Source organism: Petromyzon marinus, chromosome 33, assembly GCF_048934315.1.
Source record: "Petromyzon marinus isolate PM22_M1 ecotype Great Lakes invasive population chromosome 33, UKy_Petmar_22M1.pri1.0, whole genome shotgun sequence".
Classification (NCBI taxonomy): Eukaryota; Metazoa; Chordata; class Hyperoartia; order Petromyzontiformes; family Petromyzontidae; genus Petromyzon; species Petromyzon marinus.
Window position 1 is genome coordinate 3,238,460 of NC_133699.1, and position 25,635 is coordinate 3,264,094.

The window sequence follows — 25,635 nt, forward strand, 5'->3', positions numbered from 1 at the left end:
ACGTACACAGCAAAGCATACAATAGCATATAAATTGCCAGACTAAAGCACCTTTCGGGTTCTGGGAGTTGAGCATTATTGCATGAGACACTTCGTCAGTCTAAGACACCTTTGGGATTTGTCGGGGTTTATTATTATTGCCCAAATTTTTTACAAAATCAAGTAAGTAAAGGCACCTTCAGGAATATTAATGCCCGAGATTCAACGGTGGTACAGTGCACACCTTCTATGAACCCAGCAACTCAAGTTGCATTCCTGGCTGTGGCCAACACCAGTGCTGCGGTATGTATGTATGTATGAACTTCTTTCTCACCGTACGTAGCCAACCGTGCTAATCGGAGGTACGGTATCAGTATCAGTGAGCGGTATAGCCGTGGCAAAAATCGTCTCGCAATCAAAAACGCGCGTAGCAACGCGACACGGCCGCCGTTTGTTTATCCCTGCGTGTTATTCCACCTTAACGAAGGCGCGCGCCAAGGAGGTGGTGGAGTGGCGCACGGAGAAGGAGAGGCTGGAGCGCCAGGAGGCCGACGGCGAGGCGATCCGCGCCCGGCAGGAGGATGACCGCGAGGCGTACGTGCGGCTGCGCGAGGACCTGTCGTCGCTGAGCAGGCGCAAGCAGAAGGCGGCCAAGGCGCTGGCGTATAAGCAGGGGGAGCAGCAGGAGGCTGCCGGCAGGGCCCTCGAGGGCGCCTCGCCTCGCCTGTCACTCGTCGTCAAGGGTGAGCGGTTGCGCCGGGGGAGGGGGCCCTCGCGATCAAACGACCGCTCACCGGTTGCGCAAAGCGGCACACGGTGATGGGATGCGATGCGTTAACCAAAAAAGGCGCAGCGTGTCCATCTGTAATGCCGCGGTGGTGAGATTTTTTTTCTACCTCGCCTGGTATGCAGGAGGTCGTAGGTTCAATCCCGACCGCGTGTTCTCCCCGAGGTCACACGGATTTTTCTCTGGGTCCTACAGTTTTTTGCTCCACGTTTAGAATAATGTGTATTCATTTCCACGTGATGATAAGCCACTTCGTAGAGCTATCATTTGTGGCTAGGTCGCTCCTGAAAAAGAGCAACATAGCTCAGTGGGCTTTACTTGGTAAAATAAAAATAGTTTTAGATAGTAACGCTGCCTTAAAACGAAGGGCAGTTGCTAAAAATGTTGACTATTTATGCTTTTTGCACCGTACGTAGTCAACCGCGCTGATCAGAAATGCGGGGAAAGGACAACAAGCTAAACACAAAAAGTTGTTCTAAAGAAATGGGTTTTTAGTCGAGGTGATTTAAAAGTGTGCATAGCTCCAGTGGCTTCCTAATATCAGAAGGAATCGCGTTCCTGACTGGCGGCAAAAGCGCATCTGAAAGCGTGTGGTGTAGTGTTTTTTTCCCCTTTTAAGGCAACAGTGTTATAGATGGATGCGTTTTTGTTGTTGTTTGTGCTTGTGCAACACTGCCAATGCAGTATTACCAAATAATTTGTTTAATTATTTCACAGATAAGACTGAATCGTCGATCTCCGATGATGATTCACCATATAGCTTTCACCATATAGGACCTTTGCCGTTTACCAACTCATTCGATATGTGCCTTACCTCATTAGATCCTGGAAGCTAAGCAGGATTTTAACCTCGATAATGCTTGGTTAGGTGACCACCAGGTATATAAACAGGTCATAATGTCGTTTGTGTGCTGGTCCACATTGTAAGTTGGGAGAGAGCAGTACAGCAACATCTTTAGTACCATACTATGCACCCACACCTCTGCTTCCCGCTTTGACCAACCCACACTGACAAGCGTAGTGAAGTTTTATTAAATAACCTTCACTCCCCCACCGGGTGTGGGGAATCCCTCATTCAGCAGTGGATTGACAAAAGCAAGGTTAGAAGAACATTGCTTATGACCAAAATCACACAAAATGTGTCCGATATTGTCTGATCTTGGAAGCCAAGTAGGGTTGAGCCTGCATTGTGCTTTGATGAGTGACCACCATGCATATAAAACAGGTTGCTAAATCGGCTGCTGTGGGGCTACAGTGTTGGCAGCAGAGGGCAGTGTCAGAAAAGCAATGTCTGCACTATGCTGCTCACATCTTATGCTCTCCCAGCTTTCACCAACCCAGACTGATCAGTGTGGTCACATGTGGTAAAAACAGGTCCCTGCAGGGTGGGCTGGTAGGAACATTGGAATTTTGCGCAATTTTATTTTTATACCCCAACAGCACGAGATTTCACTTCGTTAAAGTATTGAAAGGGGACGGACGGACACATCAATCTATTGAAGGCTGGTACACTCAGTTTACAACTTCGTTCCTACCAGTATAACTCTCACATCACTCATCTAGCAGTGGGTTGACAAAGGGATGGACATGTTTGCACAACTTTGGTGGTTTGCTGTGGCAGTGGCGCAGTGACACAATTGCGATTAGCCAATGGAAAGACAGTTGACAAATGTGTTGCGACCAACGATTGGTCTTGGGAGCACACAACCTTGGGAAGTCGTGTCACCTCGGCCTGTGATCTGATTGGTCTTTGCTGTTCCAGTTTTTTCACTTAAGTGAAGCAGCTTGTGTTGCAATCTAAACGTCACGATCTATTATTTCTTTTATTTTTTCTTTCTACGTGACTTTACCGAAAGAACCAAAGAGTAATTCCTGCAGTCACGAAAGCTTCAAATCAAGATTGAAGCAGCTTGTTAAATTTGTTCACCTTTTTTGCAATGATACTTTTTACAATAAAAACAATTGTACACCAACCGTTGCCGATGACAGTTTGCCCTAAGATTGCCCAGATGGGCGTGTGTGGGAAACAATTGGGCCGCGAGAGGCAGTGGTAAGCTTGTGGCCCATGGTGTAGTCATCAAAGGTAGTGGCTGTACTTCACAAGGAATTATATTTTGGCAACTACTGGAGTGCAAAAGCTTGTGTTTGTTTGTAAATAATTATCTAGTTAATTGTAAAGGTCATATATAAAAGTCGTTATGAACCTTCTTACAATCTTGATTTTTGGATCAGGTCATAGTTATGACCAGCTGAGTAAAATGTTTGTCAATGTTTAGACGTGGTGATTTAATAGTGTTATGTTCGGTTTTTACGTCAAAATATATGTAACCAGATTTACGCACTGAAATCCGGTTTTATTGCTGGTCTTTGGAAATTTGTATCTGAACCAGTGCTGGACAGTCCATAGGTCAACTCAGCCTTACAATTAAAACTAGTTGCAATGTGACAACATCAGCAAGAGGGAGATAAATGCAAGTCACTGTCTATCCTTTTCGCCACATCAGCCTTCATGTGCCACTAAGGCCATCATTGGCATTCACTAACAGCACTGTCCTGAAAAGCCTGTACGGCTAAATTGATCTGTGTTACATGTAGGTTTGAGAAATGCAGTGAGCGAATTACTATTCAGCGTTGGATGGCTTCGACGCTCTTCATAGCTTCAATGCTCTTCAGTACCCACTAAAGGGTACTGCAGTTTTAAGAAGTGCATGTCATTAAAATTATGAAATATATGAGACTTCAATTTAAAACGGGTAAGTGTAGCCTAACTTGCGAGCAGGCCCATCGAGAGAAATGTGGGGACCCAGTTCGTGATAATGTTGGCTGAGGGGCCCCATCCCTTCACATCCTGCGTCACTTTTGTAAAAGTGAGAAACTTTTCCTCGGCCAAAGTCGAAATATGTGGCTGAGATATTAACCACAAAATTACATTGTAATGTGGCCCGACACATTTAGCATTTATCGTAAGAATTGGTTTGATTTCAATGGTATGTCGTGCTTGTTTTTGTTGTTGTTCCATCTTTCCAAATATTGCAATAATATTAAACAATCACTGAATTATAAATGTAATATTTGCTTGTAATTGTTTGCACCTCCCCTGAGCTCGCAGTCCATTTGCAGTTGTACCCTCTATCCCCCCTCCCCCACCCTCTCCTAAGGCCTGTTGTGAGCCTGTATTCTGATCACCAAGTGATCACAATGCACACTCTCTCGCAGGTGACGTTGATGGCTCGGTGGAGTCAATACTCAATGTTCTGGATAGCTACGACTGCAACGACGAGGTCAAGATGGACGTCTTGCACTTCGGCATCGGGGACGTGAGCGAAAAAGACATTCTCCTGGCAGAGACCTTCAGTGGTGCGCATTTCTCTTGTCTTCCTGCCCGGCCCTTTTATTGAGGCCACTGGGTCAACGAATGTCCAGCAACAGTCCTCCACTGTTGACGAACATCATATGCCATTTGTTGCTGATGTTACCTTCTTAATCATCTTTGTTCTATGTGCCTCATCAACTCCATCAGTCCGCCTTTTCCGCAGCCGTTCTGTACCTCTCTTATTTTCCACCAACGTTGCCTTTGCTTGTTTAACACCACGTAGGCTTTCACGACCGATATTGTCCATGATAGAGGATTATTTGGGTTAGATTGCATAAATATAAACGTGTCGTTAAAACCCGCCACCACCCAACACAGCCCATTAACAAGGTTTGTAACGTGAACAAAACGTGCAAATTCATCACTAGTACAGCACACCGGTATCTTGAAGAGTAATCCCACGGCATTTACTGGCGATGTTTCGCCAGTAATTACAACTAGCTTCATCAGGCGACAGCCAGATTTGTGGAGAAATGTCCTAGATTTGAAGCTTTCGTGACTGCAAGGATTCATACTCTTTGTTTTTTTTTCGGTCAAGTCACGTAGGTAAAATAAAATAAATGAAAACAACTAAATAAAATCACGACGTTTCGGAGGCAACACAAGCTTCCGTCTTCAGGCGGAACAGTCACAGCAAAATATCTGTATCAAGTGAAGAGCTCTGAGACACCCGAGATTATATACAGGTTAAGGGGGGGGGAGGAGCCAGGAAGTGACGTGGGTGGGGGGGAGGGCTGAGTTAAGGGGGGAGGAGCCAGGAAGGGACGTGGGTGGGGAGGGGAGGGGCTAAGTTAAGCCGCCTTTTGTAATGCTGCAGGGGGTTCGGGGGAAGCGATGGCGCGCTGAAAGCAAGCGAGTACAACCCACTGGAAGAAATGGAAATGGCTGTACAATTATAAGGCAGCTAAAGTTTGACTTGGTTGATGACATTTTTTCCAATGGTTGCTCAATTTAAAACCATCTTCTCGGTTGAAGTTGGCTCTTTGGGACATTCTGTTTACAGGAAGTCCACCCACACAGATTCCTACTTGAAGCCTGATTCCCACCACCACCCGGCTCAAAATCATTCTCTCATCAAAACATTATACCATAGGGCTCATTGCATTTCTGACCAACACCACCTGCACATCTGGCCCTCAAGATGAACGGATACTCTGACCGTACTATCCGCCAAGCTGTTTCTCCCACCATACAGAAACAACCACCTGATACTCCGATTAAAATCATCACACTGCCATACATAGCAGGCGTTACCAAAAAGATTTCCAAAATTCTAAACAAACACAAGATCCAGGTCCGGTTCAATACAGTACACAAAATCCGTGATCTGATCCCATCCGTAAAGGATGTCATTCCTGACTTACAGTACCCCGGTGTTTACAAATTGAGTTGTACCTGTGGTGACTGCTATATCGGGGAGACGAAACGACATTTCTGACCGAATTCGCGAGCACAAATCAGATTTTGAAACACGGCAGAACGAATTCTTCGGGCCGTGGCTGATCATTGTTTCAACACAGCGGGTTCTCATGACATTATTTTCTCCGATACCAAAGTACTATGCAAGCCTCCCGGTTATTACCAAAGATATATCCATGAAGCCATCCAGATATACAAACATAGACACAACTTCAACCAAGAGGATGGTTTTAAATTGAGCAACCATTGGAAAGATGTCATCAACCAAGTCAAACTTTAGCTGCCTTATAATTGTACAGCCATTTCCATTTCTGCCAGTGGGTTATACTCGCTTGCTTTCAGCGCGCCATCGCTTCCCCCGAACCCCCTGCAGCATAACAAAAGGCGGCTTAACTTAGCCCCTCCCCTCCCCACCCACGTCACTTCCTGGCTCCTCCCCCCTTAACTTAGCCCTCCCCCCCACCCACGTCCCTTCCTGGCTCCCCCCCCCTTAACCTGTATATACTCTCGGGTGTCTCAGAGCTCTTCACTTGATACAGCTATTTTGCTGTGACTGTTCCGCCTGAAGACGGAAGCTTGTGTTGCCTCCGAAACGTCGTGATTTAATTTAGTTTTCATTTATTTTACCTACATGACTTTACCAAAAAAAACAAAGCGTATGAGAAATCTCCTGTTTCGTTCTTTAAATAGCGGGGTGTGATGGCATCACTGTTTGGTGTCATAAGACATGCGACTCCGGTTAACTCTCAATTAACGACGTGGGCATAACCACCACCCCCTTTCCCATTGATTTGATGAATTGATGTGACAGGAGTTCACGATTCGATTCAAGCTGACTGGATTCGAACCCAGGATGTCATTGGTGCCAGATCAGTGCTCTAACCTTTGAGCCACGTGGCCACCTTGTTTTGTGGCACCACCTTTTGGCAAGAATGGCTTTACGATGCAGTTATCTCGCGTAAGTGACGATGCGGTGTGATTTAATGTGCGCAGGGACGGTGTACGGGTTTGGCGTGAATGCCAACAAAGTGGTTATGCAGCTGGCTGAAAAGAAGAACGTACCCGTCAAACTCCACAAAATAATTTACAGGCTGGTGGATGACCTGAAAGCCGAACTGAACAGCAAGCTGCCGCTGTTGACTGAGGAGGTAGTAGTAGGTGGGTGGCCTCTGCATGTCAACTGAAGTCCTGGTGTTTAATTTCTAGTTTTGTAAGGATAGCATCACAAGTCGGACTGGACTAACGTATGGTTCTCGCTCACCGTGTGTGTAATGCATTTTTTGCGCACAGGCAGCGCCACTGTCTTGGCCAAGTTCGATGTCACTGTGGGCAAGAATCAAGTTCCAGTGGCAGGCTGCCGCATTAAGAAGGGCCGATTTGATCGAAATTTTAATTTCAAGATCGTCCGCAACAACTACGATACTATTTGGCAAGGTAAATAAAGCATTGGGTGCACTCTTAAATGCATATATGCTGGTTAATATAAAGCACTATACCTCATATATGAACTCGTCAATTTCACATGCTGTCGCGTGAAAATGTGTTCTGCCATAATGGGCCAAAACTCGTCCAACTCATCCATGCCTCCTCACTTCCCCATTTCCCCCTGCTTTTAAACCTTCCCTCCATCCTCCACAGCAAACCCAATTTCTTGACTTTAGTTATTAATCACAAAGATTAATTGGACACTCCCAACCACTCTCCTAATTAGAAGTTTAAACCAAATGATGCCATTTCTTGCCTAGGAAGGCCTCACTGAGTTTCCAGTCTCTTTCAGTAGGGTCTTGCATTGGGATATTTGACCAATACCGTTAATGACTATTTGACAAGTGGAAGGAAACCAGGGTATCTAGAGAAAACCTATATATACGAGGGGGTAATACCCAAACATCCACACAGTTTAAATCTAAGAATCTGGTGCTGTATTGCCATCTGCTGGCTATTTCGCAGCATTTCCTTACAAATTATATTTTTCTCACAAAAGTTTGAAAGTCATTCACAATTGTTTGCCCGTTTGCCTTCTCAGGGAAGTTGTCATCACTTAAGCACCACAAGGATGACGTGCAGGAGGTGAAGACGGGCATGGAGTGTGGCGTGATGATGGATGATGATGATGCCGACTTTCAAATCGGGGACAGCATTGTCTGTTATGAAGAGCAGAAGGTTCTTCAGCAGATACAATGGAAACCTCCAGGGTTTTAGAAACACACCGTCCCCCAGAATGTATGATTAAAGAAATATTAAAAGTGTATTGCTTACTTGGTGATGCAGGCATAAATGCAATTCTGTTAGGTGCCATGTGTGTTAAAGTTGTACAAAGGGGTTGTTTTTTGCACTGCCATGCTTGCACACTGATTTGCTTTACCTAACTGAATTCTCAAAAAGGCAATCTCCTTCGCATGCATAGAACATTTTCTTCTCGTAGTCACTATCCTTTCATAGCACGAGCATGTACCTTGCTATTGCATAACTGTTATAATGTTTCACAGGAGTATCAAGTGCTATTAGTAGTAATGGTATACTTGTAAAAATTGCATTTCCTCAAAAATGAGAAGTGCGAGACTTAATTTGCAGACCCAGCGTGTTTTCTGCATCTGTGCGTGATGGAAGATGTCTTCCAAAATTGTATTGGTGGAGAAATAATGGCATAAGTATAAATGTAAAAAAATATATATTAACCGTTACTTATTTGTTGATGACAGTCAATATAGCAACTGATGGAAAATGAACTGCAGGAAATGATGGAAGGCGTTAATAAAGGCTGCAAGTAGGACTCGAGATAAATATAAGCAACACGAGTCATCCAAAAAGTTCACCTTAATTGAAGATATCTATCAGAAGGGACATAACTGGAATGTACATCAGACTACAGGTATCTAGGATAGGATATTGAAGGTAGTCTCGAATACAAATTATTTAAATAAAGAAGTTCTTGAAAACAGGTTGGGGTGCTTTGTAAAATTGAACTCTTAATGAAAAACATGGCAAGAAATCTGCATCAGTTAACAGTAATTCTGATTACCTGGATTGTTACTCTGACTTTTGGGATATTGTCCTTATGTTTGATGTTGTTGCATATGAAACGTTATATTTAATTACGAAATTTGGTTGTGAGGATTGTTCATTTTAACGGTGAGCTGACAAAATAACGGATGCGATAAACAGTTGTGCACGTGACAATTTTGAATTATGCCCGGTGGTGAGCGGTTGTTTAATGACATTGTCAGATGATTACGTGGCCTAACCTAACAATCAATTATGAATCAACTCGGCGATGTTCCCAAGAAGAACATGTTTAATTAGCTTTGGCGTAACGTGTCATGGACATTGATAATACTGTATGAAAAATATGAAGTGGACAAATCAGCATGGAAAGGTACATGCTTGGAATTATACGGGGAGGAAAGGAACCTGGATTAGAGAACAAACGGAGACATTTAAATAGGCTTGGGCAAGACGCAACTAGAATAATGGTCGAGAATACTGATGGGAGTGGCAGCCAAAGGAAGGAACGTGGCTGTGGTTATTGACTGCAGAGATAGAGTCATGAAATCAGCTCTTGTAAGCACTAAATGTATTGTATCACAAGGCCATGAGAGATGACAACCACTTGGATAGTCCTTCATACATCAGTGGATAGCTCATGATAACATTGTGTTGAAGATGAGAAACGTACATGTTTAACGTTTTTTTTTAAACATGTACGATCAGCCTGTATCATATTAACTTGTAAAATTTAGTATACGTGTTGATATATTGCGACTGTAAAAATACTGATTTCATGTTTGCTGCTGAGTGCAGTATATAAAAAGTAATATATTTGCTAGAAATATGAAACTGTCATATCAGATAGTTGGCTTGCCTAGTTTTACATTTTGGAAATGTAAAAAAAAATACATATTCAATATATGCCCAAAACATACGATACTTAAAAATAAATTTTGCTCGCTGGTGTACTGCCGGTCAAGTGCGCGGTGGTGACGTCACCACGCACGTCTGCGTGATGTCACTCGCATTCCAGAGCGTTGAGCAGGGTTCGTGTGGTCGTGTATCCCGCGAACATTCGTGGGCAGTGCTACTTTACCTGACCGATAAATCCACTTTTATGAAAAGTGGTGCAAAAGTTGGTCCCCTGCACTACGAACCCAGTCACCAGAGTTCGATTCCTGGGTATGGCTAACACCAGTGGTGAAATCTGGCCCTGGTTTCCCTGCCCCTTCAACCAGGGCGTAAAAAAAACTTTCCCGCAGACATGGACGCGCTTCCAGCCTCTCAACCAAAATATGGTTTTCATCTTTATTCACTGGTAAACTCATTTGTATATTGGTGTTTTCACAAATAGTTTTCATCACTTAATTTCATTGTTTTGACGGTTGGCAGTCCAGGCCTGGTGGATTTGTAGTTTAATTTGGCTTGCCACATACCCACACTGACTAGCGTGGTGAAGTATAGTCAAGTATTCCCATGACCACGAGGCATTTATCAAGCAGCAGATTCATAACTGAATTATGTATAATAAACCAGATGTGAATATCTATAAAAGTGACGTGAAAATAGGATTTCTGCAGTGAATATCAATATTTAAAATAAAAAATACTGTTCACTTATATATTTTTTAGTAAATATTTTTAAGCCGATGTTTTGAATTGTGCATAAAAAAGGTTTGCTGAAATTTGAAGATGGGCCTATTTTGGTGAAACCTTTCGGACCTCAGGAAAATCAGAAAATGCATGGCCATGTTTGACCAAAACAACATGAATGTAATGTTCCTTTTTAAAATAAAAAATACCAGAAGGTAAATTGCACCACTGCGTGAATGTGGTTATTGATGTAAATACTATTTTATTGTAATGATTAGATGTTTTAATTATATTTGTGATTTTTTTTATTATACATGCATCTCATATCGAGCCGAGAGCTTTCACCTGGGTAGAGATTAATAAGTCCTATTCCATGTACTGTACATGCAATATATACACATGTATAGCCCATTTGTTAATCCACTGCTGGATGAGGGCCTCAGTGTTATCCAGGTTGTCGGGTTTATTTCAACATTCATTAGTCAAGGTTGGTGGGCATAGACATTGGAACAATGGATTTTGCTAGTTTTCTCCTGACAGTGCATGATGGCCACTCATCCAGCACTGTTTGGGCTGTCCTATGGAGCCGAGACGCATACATGGAGATGCTGCTCTGGTGTAACGATTATCACACTAGATTTGCATTCTAGAGTTTGATTCAATTTCCCAGCGCATGAGTTGGAATGGGCACATTTATTACATTACCCTGCCTCTGTCCACCCAGCAGTAAAAATGTGTGCAACCACAATTAGTCTATGGGCAGGTCGTGTGTAGTAAAATAAAGTGCGGGTACTCCCATCTCTTCTACTATGTTTGGCCAGCATGGAAGAATGGGCCAAATACCATTTTGAGGGGTTCTTTTGATCTCCCTCAAGTGGGAGGGCCCTTCCACCAACAGTAGTATGATCAATAAATTTCTGGGCTGCACCATTTATATGCACTTGGGCTCATTTTTTTACCCATTCATCAAAATTTTCAAGCATTTTCCCTATCATTTGATCAGCTCAATGTAAATCATATTGCACAGCAGCTTATTAGTTCAGGCATAAATGCACTCCAGACAGCACGACCTTTTCACCGCCTCCATGCGTTTATTTATAAGTTAAACACTACCGTAGATAGATTCACCAAGTCCCATGCAACATTTAAAAAGAAAAATAGAAAAAATTAAAACAATTGTAGATATTGGTGTATGATTGTTGTAACTAAGCAGAATTAACCAATCGTCACGTTACAGTAAATTGATGTTTACTTTAAATGACATTGGGAGTTTTAGCAAACCAGAATGTGTATGCAGGTTTGTCGTTAACATGCCTGGCCGAGGTCTTCAGATAACACAATAGCAAACATTGAGTTTGCGCTATATGAATCACAGAATAACTGGGCTTTGGTTGTCTAAAAAGCTAGTCTGCGAAACAAATTAACCCAAACACTTTGGCAAAGACAAACCCCACAAGCACTTAAAATATACCATAGTGCAAAGCAGTAACATCTGTATAGGATGCAGAGAAACTTGAAACTTGACAAATTGGCAATAAAATTAACAGTCTCCTATGAATTCATTCCAACATACAATATATGTACATGTCTCGGCCAATGCCACCACTCTATTATCAAACTACACTTTTGCTTATTTAAGCTATTTTCATGCATATTAAATAATTAAAATGGAATAAAGATACTGATGGCTGTTAGCTGATTACAGCTGTAAATCCATTATAGACATGTATAACATTTTCTGTAGACAGCATTCCAGTAACTTGTTCCTCTTTAAACACACGGAAACATACGTCAAGATTTGAGTTTTTTCCTCAAGTATGTCCTAAAAATAGCAATTTGTTCTTCATCGTTTGGTTGAACGCCTTTCACATTCACTTTGCTGTCATCATTTGGACAAATTCTGTAAAACAACAAAATACACAATGTAAGTTTTTTTTCACACAAAAAATTGCAAAGTACTTTTGTATGTTACCGTAGTTTATTACTGGGGCTAATTTGTGCATAGAAATTAAGATGGGTTAGCGTCACTGAATTTTCTATTGGGGTAAACCACTGTTGAGTACCATTACCCAGGTTTCCCTTGCAAAAGAGGAAATGTTTCATGTGGCTCATCAGGTTCATGTAATCTGGTTGCTACTGAATGAATTGTTGCTACTGAATAAATTCCAATCACATGCCTAAATTTTAACCACATTTTGAAAGGTATAAATTGTTGCGTGAACAAATATACCTTCAACATGCATATGTGTTCAAAATCAGGCTGAACTGTGTGAGATGAATTGATTATATTGGACTAACATTTTTAAAATATAAAAATGCCTTGAATGGTGATTGAAATAAGCCTGGATTTACAAATTATTTTCTCAAAGCATCGTGGATGCCCAATGCCACGACAGTCAGAGCGTTTTACAATTAGCTCACTTCCCTGCTCCATTATATCTGCTTGTCACAACATAAGATACTTTGCGTAAATAATCTTCCATTTAACACAGCACCAACAAAATTAATGTACCTTCATAGTTGACTTGTCCGTCTCCATCGATGTCAGCCTCTCGTATCATCTCGTCCACCTCCTCGTCCGTGAGCTTCTCCCCCAGGTTCGTCATGACGTGACGCAGCTCTGCCGCACTGATGTAGCCATTCCCATCCTGTGTAAATGCAAAAATATATATTTTTTAATCAATTAAACATGATTGCATAACAAAACGGTGTTTCATGCCTGCAACAGATGGTGGAAGACTGCGTGGGTTCAGCTATTGAACCAAAACTTAATCTGGTAATGGTAAGGCTTCATATGCAAGCTGCTTGCCTACTACTTCAAAGCAACTAATTGAGACCATGTGACATCATTAACAATAAAAAGCCATTGTGGTTTTTTTATGGTCTGAACTTGAACACTGCGGTGTAAAAATGCTTTTTCCTAACCCACGTTGGTTTGTGGGACAAACTGCCACAAGGCACAAATTGGCATGCAATACAATTCAGATGTATAAAACATCTCAATGCAATTGCATCAAAAGGTACAATTTATGAATGAATCACAAAAATCAGTCGGTACATTTGTTGTTTTTACCACTGGTTCTAAAAAAGCTCAAGTTACTCATCTCACCTTGTCAAACACTCGGAAAGCTTCTCGTATCTCTTCCTCACTATCGGTGTCTTTCATTTTTCTCGCCATCATTGTCAGAAACTCGGGGAAATCAATGGTTCCATTTCCTGAAAACATAAAGGGATAAAGAATTAAAGTTAGGGAAAAATAAAGTGCAAATGTTTTGACTTCTTTGTAAATAGATCTATGTTAGGAGATCATGCAGCACAAATGGCTGGTTACTTCCAACAAATGGTTTTCATTACAAAAAAGGCCACACCTATGCCAGGCAATCAACAGAAGATAAAAGTTCAACTTTCTACCCTATGGCATTCTTATGTTTGCTGATGGCAAGCTACCTTAGGGTGAGAAACAGAAAAAAATAGACGACTCGTGATACTTGACAGGTCTTTGAACATACCATCGGCATCCACCTCATTGATCATGTCCTGCAGCTCAGCCTCGGTGGGATTTTGGCCCAGAGACCTCATGACGGTGCCCAGCTCCTTGACAGTGATGGTACCGTCGCCATCCTTGTCAAAAAGGGAGAACGCCTCCTTGAACTCTGCAGGGAAAATGAGAGAATTATCAACCGTATAGCCTATATAGACAGTTGGGGCAAGCGCTGCAGGCAAGCATCTATTAAGGCCGATATGCCACACTAGGAGGTAGTCTGGACAGCACCACACCCGACCACCATTGTCTCCCAAGTGCTGATGTTGACTACTGCACCGAGTTGACTTCGGTGGGTTCCCGGGCCAGTTCAATAGCACATCACACTAATGTTGGCCATGGCAGGGTCACTGGATTGGTAGGGCAGTGTGCAAGCCACTACGGCACCACTCTATACCAGTACACAAACACGCACATGCTTCACATGCAAAATACAAAACATTCAGGGAATTAAATAGCTTAGCTCACTACTGTGCAAACTTGAGGCATTTTAATAACGCATAGAATGCATGTGTGGTCTTTACTGATTGCACTTATGGCATGTATGTACTCTGTGCTGTAAAATATCCATACCATGCGAACATGTCACCTACCCGCAATTTGCTCTTCTGTAAGCTGGTCTGCCTGAAAATTTATAGAAATAGAAAATGTTAGTGGACAGCGGCTTTACAATCGGTGCATTTAAAAACCTTTGACACGTATATATCTCAGGTCACCGTTTCACATGGACGGTTTACAATGCTAATGGTAAAATGTATTTATCACGACCACTACCGACAGAAAGGCCTCCGCTAGAGGGAGCTCAAAAGAGGTCATCTCGATGGTATTTTGTCTCCTCTTCCACGCTGACCCAGACGTCTTGCAATAGGTGGGAGTACCCACACTCTACCCCACCCACACGTGATTTGTCGATGGGACTAACTGTTGTGTACCCATAGATATTTATATAAAAAACACGACTGGATGGACAAGAGGGTGAAAGGGATTCGAATAAACGTGCACATTTTTTTTTCAGCTGCCGCGCTGGGAGGTCAAATCAAACCGGCGACCTCTGCATAGCAAGTCCAGGGTGTTCACCATTACACCTGGCGGCAGCATCCCCGTTTAACAATGCAAATGTATTATTAATATTATGAATGCAAATGTAGTGGATTCCTTTTGCCAATCCAAAAGAAACCATGCAAACCGTAACCTCCCCAACCCAACCACACACAATCAATACACGGTCATCCATCAATAGCTCATGTAGGCACAGACACTGGCTACCAATGTCCCACGTTGTCACCGATAATGGTTTATACCCGCCAAAGCATTAACCTTCACGTATTTTGCCTACTCTATTGTGGTATATATTAACGTTTGGTATTCGTGGCAAATGTGGTGAGCAAAATGTACAATTGGTAAACAACAACAAAAAAACCCCCGTTACTTCTGAATGGGCTCTCCACCCGCCTTAAAATAGAAAGGTTGCAAGGGTTTTATTCATTTAAATGAGACGAAATAAACGACATCCTTGAAAAATAAATTAAAATCCAGCGAGGCTTCTTTCAAATGAAATTGTATTAATTGAACAAAAATGTACGTATACATTTCACGGATATCTTCCACGTAAAAAAAAAAATCGTCAAGCACAAATATAAAATATATATCTCGTCAAAATAATGTCAAATAAAATGCGTGACCACGCCGTGTCGTCAGCTATGGCCACTGCTGCATTGCAAAGACATCAGCGTGTGGATCGTGGGGATGAGCAATGCCCACGTATTGCGTGTACATATATACACCAGCACGTATTACATCATACTGCACATTACATCCGAATAACGCCGCCATATGTCGCAACAAGGTTACACTTTGTCAGGAAGAAAAAAAAACCCCGTTAAATACGAAACATCACTTAAATATTTAGTCGCATTCGTTAAAAGAACCGATCCCCCATTTAACCGTCCGTATTCATCAACATGCATCTCGCCACCATTTACCTTTTTTTTACACAGGCAATGCGCTCCCGCGCTTATTCAATTGTCGCGTTTTACAAAACATTCGCCTAAGACCACACACAAAAAAACGACACCCAACTAACGTACGTGTACGCGTTTACCTCAAATTACAAATTGTACGAATATATATACACATTTAAAAAAAATGTTTAACACGAGCCGAGCTCGAAACAGGGCAAAAAGACAACCTACCATTTCGCGTTCGTGCCGTTCGTTCGCGCGGGGTTTGACAGCTTCGGCTTGCCGCACACCAACACACGGGCAACCGGATCACACGCGGCGGTGAAGCGGCCTATTTATTATTATTCGCGCCATAGGCGTGGTGTGTGGTGGGTGGGGGGGAGCGAGAGTGCAGGGGGCGGGGGGTGTATCGCTCCGCCTTGTGTCCTTCCGCGCGCCGCATTCGCAGCGGCAACCCGCCAACGCGCATTTGCATTTCCCAACGCCGATGAGCGCCGCCCGCTGGCGCGCCTCGCCTCGCCCAATGGGAGCGCGCGGCCCGGCTTATCCGCGCTGGTAAATGTAATCGTGGTGTTTTTTTTGTCATCACCGCCCCGCCCCCGCCCCCCATCTCCACCGCCACCACCTCCATCCACCACCGCGGCTCTTTGTTAGCGGGGCCGTGCAGTGGATGGAGCCTGACCCCCCCGGTGCCGTGAGCAGGCTTGAGCCGATGTAATAGCGCACTGCGCTATCAAGCACGAGCCCCGGCCAGCCCCTGGCTTCCATTGCTGCTGCTGATACACGCGATGATAGGCGGGGACGCACGGAGGGGAGGGGTGAAATGTTGCGACGCGAGCTGACAAACAGCGGTTGCATCAATCTGCAAACCGGCTCTCGCCTAGGTCTACTCGGCCTGCAAATGAATGCGTGGTGTGGTGATGTTGTTGATGGTGGTTGCTGTTTGCTAGCCGCTGTGTGCTATGCAGACAAAAGGCAAAGAAAAAAAATGGGGGCCCGGGGCGTGGTGCTGTTCAGAGGCGCCTCTTTGTCTATCGCACTGCCCTTAATAGGCGCTCGCCGATGGCACCCCGCACACAACGTTGTCCCGTGTGTACGATTCAAACATTATTATGACGATCTTTGTCGTCTAGGCACGCGAGCACTGCCGCTGAATAGACTTGTCAGCCGCGATAAAAAAATATATATTTTATCCACGATCCCCGTGAACATCAACAATATGACCATCGGTTATCATCGGAGCGCGGACACCCCCTAGGTCGACTCAACCTCAAATGTTGGTACGTGACGTACCTCCCGGTAAGGCAGCGTGCGCTTACAGATTGATGTTTTCCTCGCCCATAAAAAATCCCCACAATATCATTTTGTCCGATTATACAACAGCAATTGTGCTCGGTTGCCTTGCCATTTAACAACATCCGCCAAAACCGTATACACCGTAACGCGCGATTGACATTTTTATTTTGGTATTTATTCGTGTTACTAATAGGCGCTCGCGAACAAAAGCACGGAACCCAACGACGCGTGTATTGTTAAAAAAAAGATGTATACAAGATAACCACGTCGGTTAAAATGCAACAGCGAAGGAGAGATAAATAAACGTGATGGAATAAAACGTGGGGGGTGGTGGTGTGCAATGCAGTGGTGAGACGCCGTCGCCGCCGCCGCTGCTGCTGGACGCGCTATCAGCACTGCGGATGGCGTGACGCACAATGCAGCCACTGCAGCGCCACACGAGGGGATGGTGGTGGTGGTTGGTGGTGGTTGGTGGGTGGTGGTGGTGGTTGGTTGGTGGTGTTGGTTGGTGGGTGGTGGTGGTGGTTGGTTGGTGGTGGTGGTGGTTGGTGGTGGTTGGTGGTGGTGGTTGGTGGTGGTGGTGGGTGGTGGTGGTGGTTGGTTGGTGGTGTTGGTTGGTGGTGTTGGGTGGTGGTGGTTGGTGGGTGGTGGTGGTGGTGGTTGGTGGTGGTGGTGGTTGGTGGGTGGTGGTGGTTGGTGGGTGGTGGTTGGTTGGTGGTGGTTGGTTGGTGGTGGTTGGTTGGTGGTGGTTGGTGGGTGGTGGGTGGTGGTTGGTGGTGGTGGTGGTTGGTGGTGGTGGTTGGTTGGTGGTGGTTGGTTGGTGGTGGTTGGTTGGTGGTGGTTGGTGGGTGGTGGTTGGTGGGTGGTGGTGGTTGGTTGGTGGTGGTGGTTGGTGGTGGTGGTTGGTTGGTGGTGGTTGGTGGTGGTGGTGGTTGGTTAGTTGGTGGTGGTGGTGGTTGGTTGGTGGTGGTGGTGGTGGTGGTTGGTTGGTGGTGGTGGTTGGTGGGTGGTGGTGGTTGGTTGGTGGTGGTTGGTTGGTGGTGGTGGTTGGTGGTGGTGGTGGTGGTGGTTGGTTGGTGGTGGTGGGTGGTGGTGGTTGGTGGTGGTGGTTGGTTGGTGGTGGTTGGTGGTGGTTGGTTAGTTGGTGGTTGGTTGGTGGTGGTGGGTGGTGGTGGTGGTGGTTGGTTGGTTGGTGGTGGTTGGTGGTGGTTGTTTGGTGGTGTTGGTTGGTGGTGGTTGGTGCGTGGTGGTGGTTGGTGGTGGTGGTGGTTGGTGGTGGTGGTGGTGGTGGTTGGTTGGTGGTGGTGGTTGGTGGTGGTTGGTTGGTGGTGGTTGGTTGGTGGTGGTGGTTGGGTGGTGGTGGTTGGGTGGTGGTGGTGATTGGTGGTGGTGGTTGGTGGTGGTGGTTGGTGGTGATGGTGTTGGTTGGGTGGTGGTGGTTGTGGTGGTTGGTGGTGGTGGTTGGTTGGTGGTGGTTGTGGTGGTTCGTTGGTGGTGGTTGGTGGTGGTGGGTGGTTGTGGTGGTTGGTGGTGGTGGTTGGTGGTGGTGGTGGTTGTGGTGGTTGGTGGTGGTGGTGGTTGTGGTGGTTGGTTGGTGGTGGTGGTTGGTTGGTGGTGGTTGGTTGGTGGTTGGTTGTGGTTGGTCGGTGGTTGGTTGGTGGTGGTGGTTGGTGGTGGTGGTTGGTTGGTGGTGGTTGGTTGGTGGTGGTTGGTTGGTTGGTGGTGGTTGGTTGGTGGTGGTTGGTTGGTGGTGGTTGGTTGGTGGTGGTTGGTTGGTGGTGGTGGCCCCGTGTGGTCGAGACTAACTACGGATTGGCAGCCAACGGAGGGAAACGCGCCCAGGAAGAAAATAAAAAGAACGTCCAACGTGGAGACGGAGTGATGATATCGTCGTCGGCCAGGTTATCGCACAGGACCTTGATGGCAGATGGCTGATGGCTCTCGGATATGCCTCAATATCATCCAGAAGCAGTGGATAGATCATGGCCGCCGATGGTAATGACGATAGGGAATTCAGAGAGATGTCCGTCAATTAAACTTCTGAACGCGTGGATGATTTTCCCCATGCATGCTGTGACGGTCACGCCATGCGGATCGGTTGGTTGACCATACTTCACTGCGCCGGTCATCGCTTGTTGGTTCACACATCAGTGCTGGACCACTGCTGTTAGTTTAACACGTAGTACGCTAGATCACGTAAGTATAAATGCGTCGTAACCCTCCACCAGCCGACACAGCCAACTAGTAAGGGATTTGCCACGTAAACGAAACGCACCAATTAGTTACTACTTCAGCCCACCGGTATGCTGGAGAGCAAATCGACATTTACAATTTGAGTCGTCCGACGTTTCGCTGGTAATTACATCCAGCATCATCGGGTGATGTGCCATACTGCTGTTGGTGTGTCAGTCGCGGCCGCGGATCGAACTGTCGAACCCTGGTGGGATCGTTGCCCCTTTGCGCTAACCACTGCGCCACCGCTCCACCCAAGGGTCATCGCAGCCCCGCCCAATTAAAAAAAATCCGAATACGTCTGAATGGGCGAAAGTGCTCATTGCGATAATTAATTAGCGAGGAAGGTAAGACACCGGCTCTTCTCACCTTGAGCGGACGGTTTCTTAATTGCGGAATCTGCAATGCTTAATTGGAGGTTGGACTCTTACGTCGTCCTCCACGCACTGCATAGATTACGATGATCCTGTCGTGATGGGAGTGTTTAACATGCTGCACTTGCAATCCAGATGTCGCTGGTTGCATCTACTGGCACGGCACTTCTTGAAACAATAGTGCTCGTTTCTTAAATCCCCCCCCCCGTTGGCCCCCATCGACCCAGCAGTATAAATGGGTAACACCACATTTAATCAGATTCTTCAGACTGGAGGAATCCGATGAGCTATGAAGCTCTTTTTCACAGGTGTCCAGTAGGGTCGGGTCAACAAAGTTACAACAACAAGGAATGAAAACAAAGGGTAAGAGTGCAAAATCGAAAACAAGGTAAACATATTCTTGGTTCTTACGTGACTTTACCGAAAGAACCATGGATATGAATCCCTGCAGTCACGAGAGCTTCAAATCAAGGTAAACATATAAAAAAAAACTAAATAATGACCAATTATTTTAATATGAAAGTACAAATTTAATAAGTACGTAATAAATTCCCGGCGATGTTTCAAGACTAAATGCAAGCTTGGGCAAGGCAGCAAAACAAAACCAGTTCCAGACCACACCAAAACAGCGTACAGTCCCTCAATAAAAGTGCAAATTCAAATGAAGTGTGGGCACTCCCACCTCTTATAAGACGTTCGGTCGGCGTGAAAGAGATGAGGCTAAATTGTCTCGAGGAGGGGGGAGCTCACTAGAGAGCCCTTCTGCCATCAGTAGTGTCAGTGCAATACTGTAATTGCAGGACCGCACCTTTAACTTTTACGATTAGCCCATTGCAGGAGTTTACCAAACTCCAGTGCAGGCGAGACACGATATCCTCAGTTCATATGCAAATTTATTAGTTGCACACTCCACGCGCCTGATGATTGTCAAACACGCCCCTCGTGACCTTGAGGGCTTCGGTTACAATTAAATCGTCCTCCATGTCACGCCAGACACGCATGTACACACACACGATTTCTCTCTTATTTCGGATGGGTGCTATGTCAAGTGAGATGTGATTAGCAATAATCAGCCATGTGCAGTCTGTAACGGTTTCAAATAAAATAAATGGTCAATGTTAAAAGGCGTAGCCTCGTGGGATGCCAGGACAGGAGGTTTGGAAACCCTGGCCCATATGCTACATGTTTACGTGCATACAGAATACATAGTACGTATGTATACAGAATATCCATTCATTCGATATCACGTTCCGCCACGTGTTGCAGAGGTTCACGGTTCCATTCCAGCGGTTGCCCGAATAAATACTGCAGGTGTACTAACCTTAAACATATGAAGATCTTCTTCACAGTAGTCTTTAAAGATTCCGTGACGTCATTCACAAGAGAAGGCGATTGTGTGCCGGCGTCATTGTCCGAATGTGAAAAAAGTACCCACAAATTACTCAATTTGGATGGTACGTACCATAGCAGTCATGGCCCACTGCTTCGAAACGGACATACACAAAATAGACATGCGTTTATTTATTCCCATCCGATAATAATAATCAGGCCAAAGCCCATTGAGAGCGCATCTCTTTTTAAAGGGAGACCTGGAAAAATAACTGGAGTGGTCACCTAAGAATGGTGCGTCTTTGAGAGATCGTCCTCCAAAGGAGATGGAGCGATGTAATCAGCTTGTGTGCAGGATTATTTCATCGCAGAGCGAGATGACACGAGCTTGAAGAGGCCTTCATCCAGCAGTGGACTGACTGGCTGATGATGATAATGATGATGACAGTATGATGAGCGAAATTCGAAAAGTCAAATAAAAATAATGCAGGGCATTGAGCTGATCTGTATGTCGTTTGACAGTAATACTGCTACTGTCGTAAGCAACTTACGCATTAAGGCACAGACAGTTACATAAGGGCTTACGTGTTGTCAATAATGGCAGAGCCAATCAGGCAAACTGCAATCACTGTTATCGGAATACAGCGTGATGGAGTTTTACAATGTTGCGATTTTGAATTCAACGGACCCCATTTCTTAAGTGGATAGCTCTTGCCAATAACACTGGGCAGCACGGCAGCAATTGACTATGACCAAATCACCTTAAATGTGCTTGATCTCGCCAGATCTCTAAGCTGGTTGGAGCCTGGTTAATATATTTTTTATGGGTGGCCACTGGGTGTTGTCGGTGCGTGGGTGCGATGTTGTCAAGTCGTCTTGAGTGTTACCACCCCATCCGTACGCATGGTGGGTTATTCTGGGTATTCCGGTTTCCTCCAACATGAATCCACTCAATGGCATTAGCCAAACATTACAAAAGCAAGACCCTCGTAATAATGTATTGAGACTCAGTGAGGATTAGCTCGGTAAATAATTTGTCATGATTATCGTTTAACAGGCGTGACTCTATCGATGCAACCCAGTGTGTTTGATCTGGTCCAGAGTTTGCCCTGCTCAAATAATGATGTTAAACATTGACCTGGAAGACCCATAGACTGGTGAATTGAAAAATATATTTTACTTTTATGAGAAGAGAGTGGCTGCTTAAATGGCCATGCCTTGTCCACAAGTTAGTGTCCCCGTGGTCTAACAAGCATTGGGCGGCACATATGTCAATGACCATTGCACACACCAAGGGCAATTACTGTTGACATTCCACCAAATCAGACGCGTAGCAATTGAGGGTTCAGGCAGTGCCACTGCCCATGGGCCCCCCGTGCAGAGGAGGGCAGGCACCGGGCTGCAATAGAGGTGGAGAAATACTCGGGGCGAGTGCTGGTGGTTAACTGGAGCCATGTCCGTGCCGGCTTTAGGCGTAGGCAACTGGAGTCATTTACCCAGGGCGGTGGCAAATTGTTGGGACTCTGGAGGGATAGCGGAAATGTCAAATTCTGCAGTCGGGTGGCCGGGATTGGTGGGCTTGTGGGCATGCGAACTGCTCACGTGAGCGTGTGAAATGCGCTATTGGCACGCGAAGACGTGACGTGTGAGGTGACAGTGATAGATCACAGGGGGTCCCATTTTCATTCCTAGCACCAGGACCATTGCCAACCGTGCAACGCCACTGCACCAAATGATGCTCGCCTTTTAGCACAGGCTATCTTAATGAGGCGTTCACCTACTGAATCTCAATAGGTGTACACCTGTCAAAAGTAAACCCACTCTTCATTGGAAGGCAATACAAATACTCCCATCGCCAATTATTGCTTGATATCCATTTCAAATAAGGGATGAAAGGCTTAATTGATTTGTGAATATGGACTGAGTTGGGCCAGCGAAGCATTGACTGCCCCATAGGCCTACAGTCGTCAATACGCTGGAAAACATTTCAAACAGTGGGGTAGCGTGCATGATTGGCATGGGCTCTGGCGGTTTGATGGTGCTGAAATGTTTCCGCCTCTTCGTAGCCTGGCGTCTGGGTCACTCCACTGCCCGCACATTCGATCAGTGTACCGCTCATAGCAAACACATTGGACAATGTTTTCACATCTGTAATAGTCGTAGCGGTCACCACAATACACGCACACGCGTATTGCGAATTTTGGTTTGAATGAGACAGGGAGGAAAGTGTGGCTGACTTCAGACGCAGCGTGTGTACGAATCCACACTGCGTGATATAATCACGTTCTTCCCTTGACCCCCAGTGCTGTGTTTAACGCCATTATTTATTTATTGAACACACCACGCATGCATGCACGCACGCGGATTTGTTTCGCTGGCACGGCCATCACACGTGACACCACACCGTAAGCAGTGCAGTTCAATTACAGTATTATATTCAATTCCATTTACTTTGATTTCAGACTGCGTAAGAGACCAAAAACGTTATTTTCTCCAACGAAAACGTGGGTAAAAATGATTGAACATTGCATCAGCAATGGTTCTGGAGTAGTAAATTAATACATAATTAAACATCAAACACAGCAGCAACAATCAGGTTATAGAGTGTAGCAAATTGAACATTTATGTGTGCAACATTTTTAAATTCAGAATAATTCAATCATAAACGGTAAACATCAAAACAACAACATGTTCTAGAATTCTACGAATCACAATTCCGAATTAACATTCACCAACAGTAAATATAATAGCAAAAGGTTCTGGACTGCTACCAGCCATGTAAACAATCACAAGCAGTGAACATCACAATCGCGAAAGGTCCTCGCGTGCCACAATTCAACATTAATCACTCACCAATCGTACACAATAATTGCTTGATAGCCGCGCCTCCGATAAGCGCGGTTGGCTACGTACGGTGCACAAGAAGTTCAACAGATATGCATAGATAAACTGTTACCGCGAACATTGGACAATGAATGGCCAGGCCTGGTGTCAGTGAATTGCCCCGCGGGCATAATGGCTTTTAAACCTCACGTCATTAGCATCTTCTTACCCCTAGACGTATACCACTGACTGCTTTTTTTTTGTCACGTAAAAACAAAATCGACGCGAGAACAATAGGAAAAACAATGAGTACTTGCGTAAGGTTGGGTTTTTAAGGTTGCTTCAATTTACTCTTCATTCAAACTGCCAAGACAAAGGTCTTTGGCAGACGCGATAACTTTCTCTTGTCAATGTATTCATTAACATTTTTCAACAATGGCATCAACTTCATATTGGTAGCCTTTTATTTAATTAATTACTCTAATTATTCGGCGCAGTCCCTTAGCCAACTATTCCTAATTCTTCTCACGTATCCAAAGGACCACCTAAAAGCAGGATAGTCTAAGACAGAGTATATATAGCGGTAGCTCTATTGCCACGGGACACTGTCATTTGCTGAACCAATGCTGCACATGAAATGAAAAACTAAAAGGAAATATATCGCAAACAACTGTTACATAACTTTGCTGTGGCTGGCTAGAAATGCGCTATATTCACAGTTATTATTTAGTTTTAACCTGTGTGGTGGAACTTCACGTTGGCTGCAAGTTATATTTTTGAATGTGTTCAATTGCGCTATAGGAATAATGCAACATCTCTTTGTCAGACACGCTGAGAAGAAGCGTTGCGGAGCCCCAACGCGGTTTCAAACCGGAGGAGTCCTGTAACATATTTCATTTTCTCTGGCTGTATGCTACAGCAGAGGTGTAGAGAATTTCAACAGGACCCACATCTCTGCTTTAATGACCTGGTCAAGGCTAATGATACCATAAATAGGCCAGGGGCTCTGCGTTATTTTCCGTGCTTTTAGAGTCGCTGACCATCTGCTCACAATCATTAAGGACCTTCATTGCAGTGGGCAAGCCCCGAACGAAGTTGCGTGGCTGGGTGTCGGAACCTTCGATTCGGGGTGCGACAGGGATGTCCTCTGGTCCCTGCATTGTTTAACGTTTCCTTCGACCATGTAGTTTTAGCTTTCCATGGATATACCGGTGACATTTCCGTCTGGTGTAGATACAATGGGATGCTGATCGATGCTTGGGTGCGGTCAAGGGATGGCCTCCTATTGGTCAACCAAATGTATGATGATGATCTGGTGCTTGCTGCCTGCTATGAGGAGTTGGGGATGCTACTGCTGAACCTGGAGCATGTTACTAAGAAATGGGGCTTTACCATCAGCCCCTCAAAAAATAAGCACCTGCCTGGGTGTTTTATGTCAACAAATGCTCCCCTACCTTGAATCCCCATAAGTTGATGAGGCAGTTGTGGAGAGAGGGGACAAGTTTCCGTATATGGGCCCAGCACCGCTTTGGCAACCGGAGGTCTCACATCAGTCGAGTTGTATTATATTTCCATCAGCTGCATAACACCTAGTGGAAGATACCTGGCCTGTCGCTCCACACGAAGCTCCGGGTCTTCTCGGCCACAGTTATGCCCTTTTTATGCTTGCGAAACGTGGAGCCCTTTAAAAGAACACCTGCACCGGTTTGAAACATTCAGGCGAGCCTGCCTACGATCCATCCTGGGTTTAACCGGACTGGATTGTGTGAGGAGTTCACAGATCCTTGAAAGATTTGAACACAGTGAGCTCCTCTGGCAAGCGAAACTGCGGTTGGCTGGATCATGTAGCCCGCATCCCCAGCCACTGCATGCCCAAGGAGTTTTTGTTCGGCGATTTCGGCCGGATAGATGGGGCGAAGCGGACACGGCACGGGCTAGAGAA

At 45.0% G+C, this 25,635-nt stretch overlaps 2 protein-coding genes across 4 annotated transcripts in view; one reads left to right on the forward strand and one right to left on the reverse strand.

The window, feature by feature from the left end:
- Positions 1 to 11,524, forward strand: part of MTIF2 (mitochondrial translational initiation factor 2) — a 23,195-nt gene extending 11,671 nt beyond the window's left edge. For all 3 annotated transcript variants that reach the window (XM_032964876.2, XM_032964875.2, XM_032964874.2), the window contains exons 10-14: positions 466 to 721; positions 3,982 to 4,122; positions 6,551 to 6,715; positions 6,848 to 6,991; positions 7,584 to 11,524. In XM_032964876.2, the coding sequence (XP_032820767.2) occupies positions 466 to 721; positions 3,982 to 4,122; positions 6,551 to 6,715; positions 6,848 to 6,991; positions 7,584 to 7,759 (882 nt within the window). In that variant the 3' untranslated portion in view covers positions 7,760 to 11,524. The remainder of the gene's footprint in view (positions 1 to 465; positions 722 to 3,981; positions 4,123 to 6,550; positions 6,716 to 6,847; positions 6,992 to 7,583) is intronic.
- Positions 11,206 to 16,025, reverse strand: LOC116948322 (calmodulin-1-like). The gene is made up of 6 exons (XM_032964879.2): positions 15,871 to 16,025; positions 14,272 to 14,302; positions 13,647 to 13,790; positions 13,247 to 13,353; positions 12,650 to 12,785; positions 11,206 to 12,037 (listed from the first exon to the last, which is right to left on the reverse strand). Exons 1-6 carry the CDS (start codon positions 15,871 to 15,873, stop codon positions 12,009 to 12,011), a joined length of 450 nt encoding a protein of 149 aa, XP_032820770.1. The 5' UTR covers positions 15,874 to 16,025; the 3' UTR covers positions 11,206 to 12,008.
- Between the last annotated feature and the right edge of the window lie 9,610 nt (positions 16,026 to 25,635).

What these genes read in the sequence shown, in the direction of transcription:
- LOC116948322 (XM_032964879.2), bottom strand. An exon ending in CTTTCCGAGTGTTTGACAAG is followed by an intron (nt 12,786 to 13,246) that starts GTGAGATGAGTA and finishes GCATTTACACAG; the next exon opens with GATGGGAATGGCTACATCAG. An exon ending in CGGACAAGTCAACTATGAAG is followed by an intron (nt 12,038 to 12,649) that starts GTACATTAATTT and finishes GTTGTTTTACAG; the next exon opens with AATTTGTCCAAATGATGACA.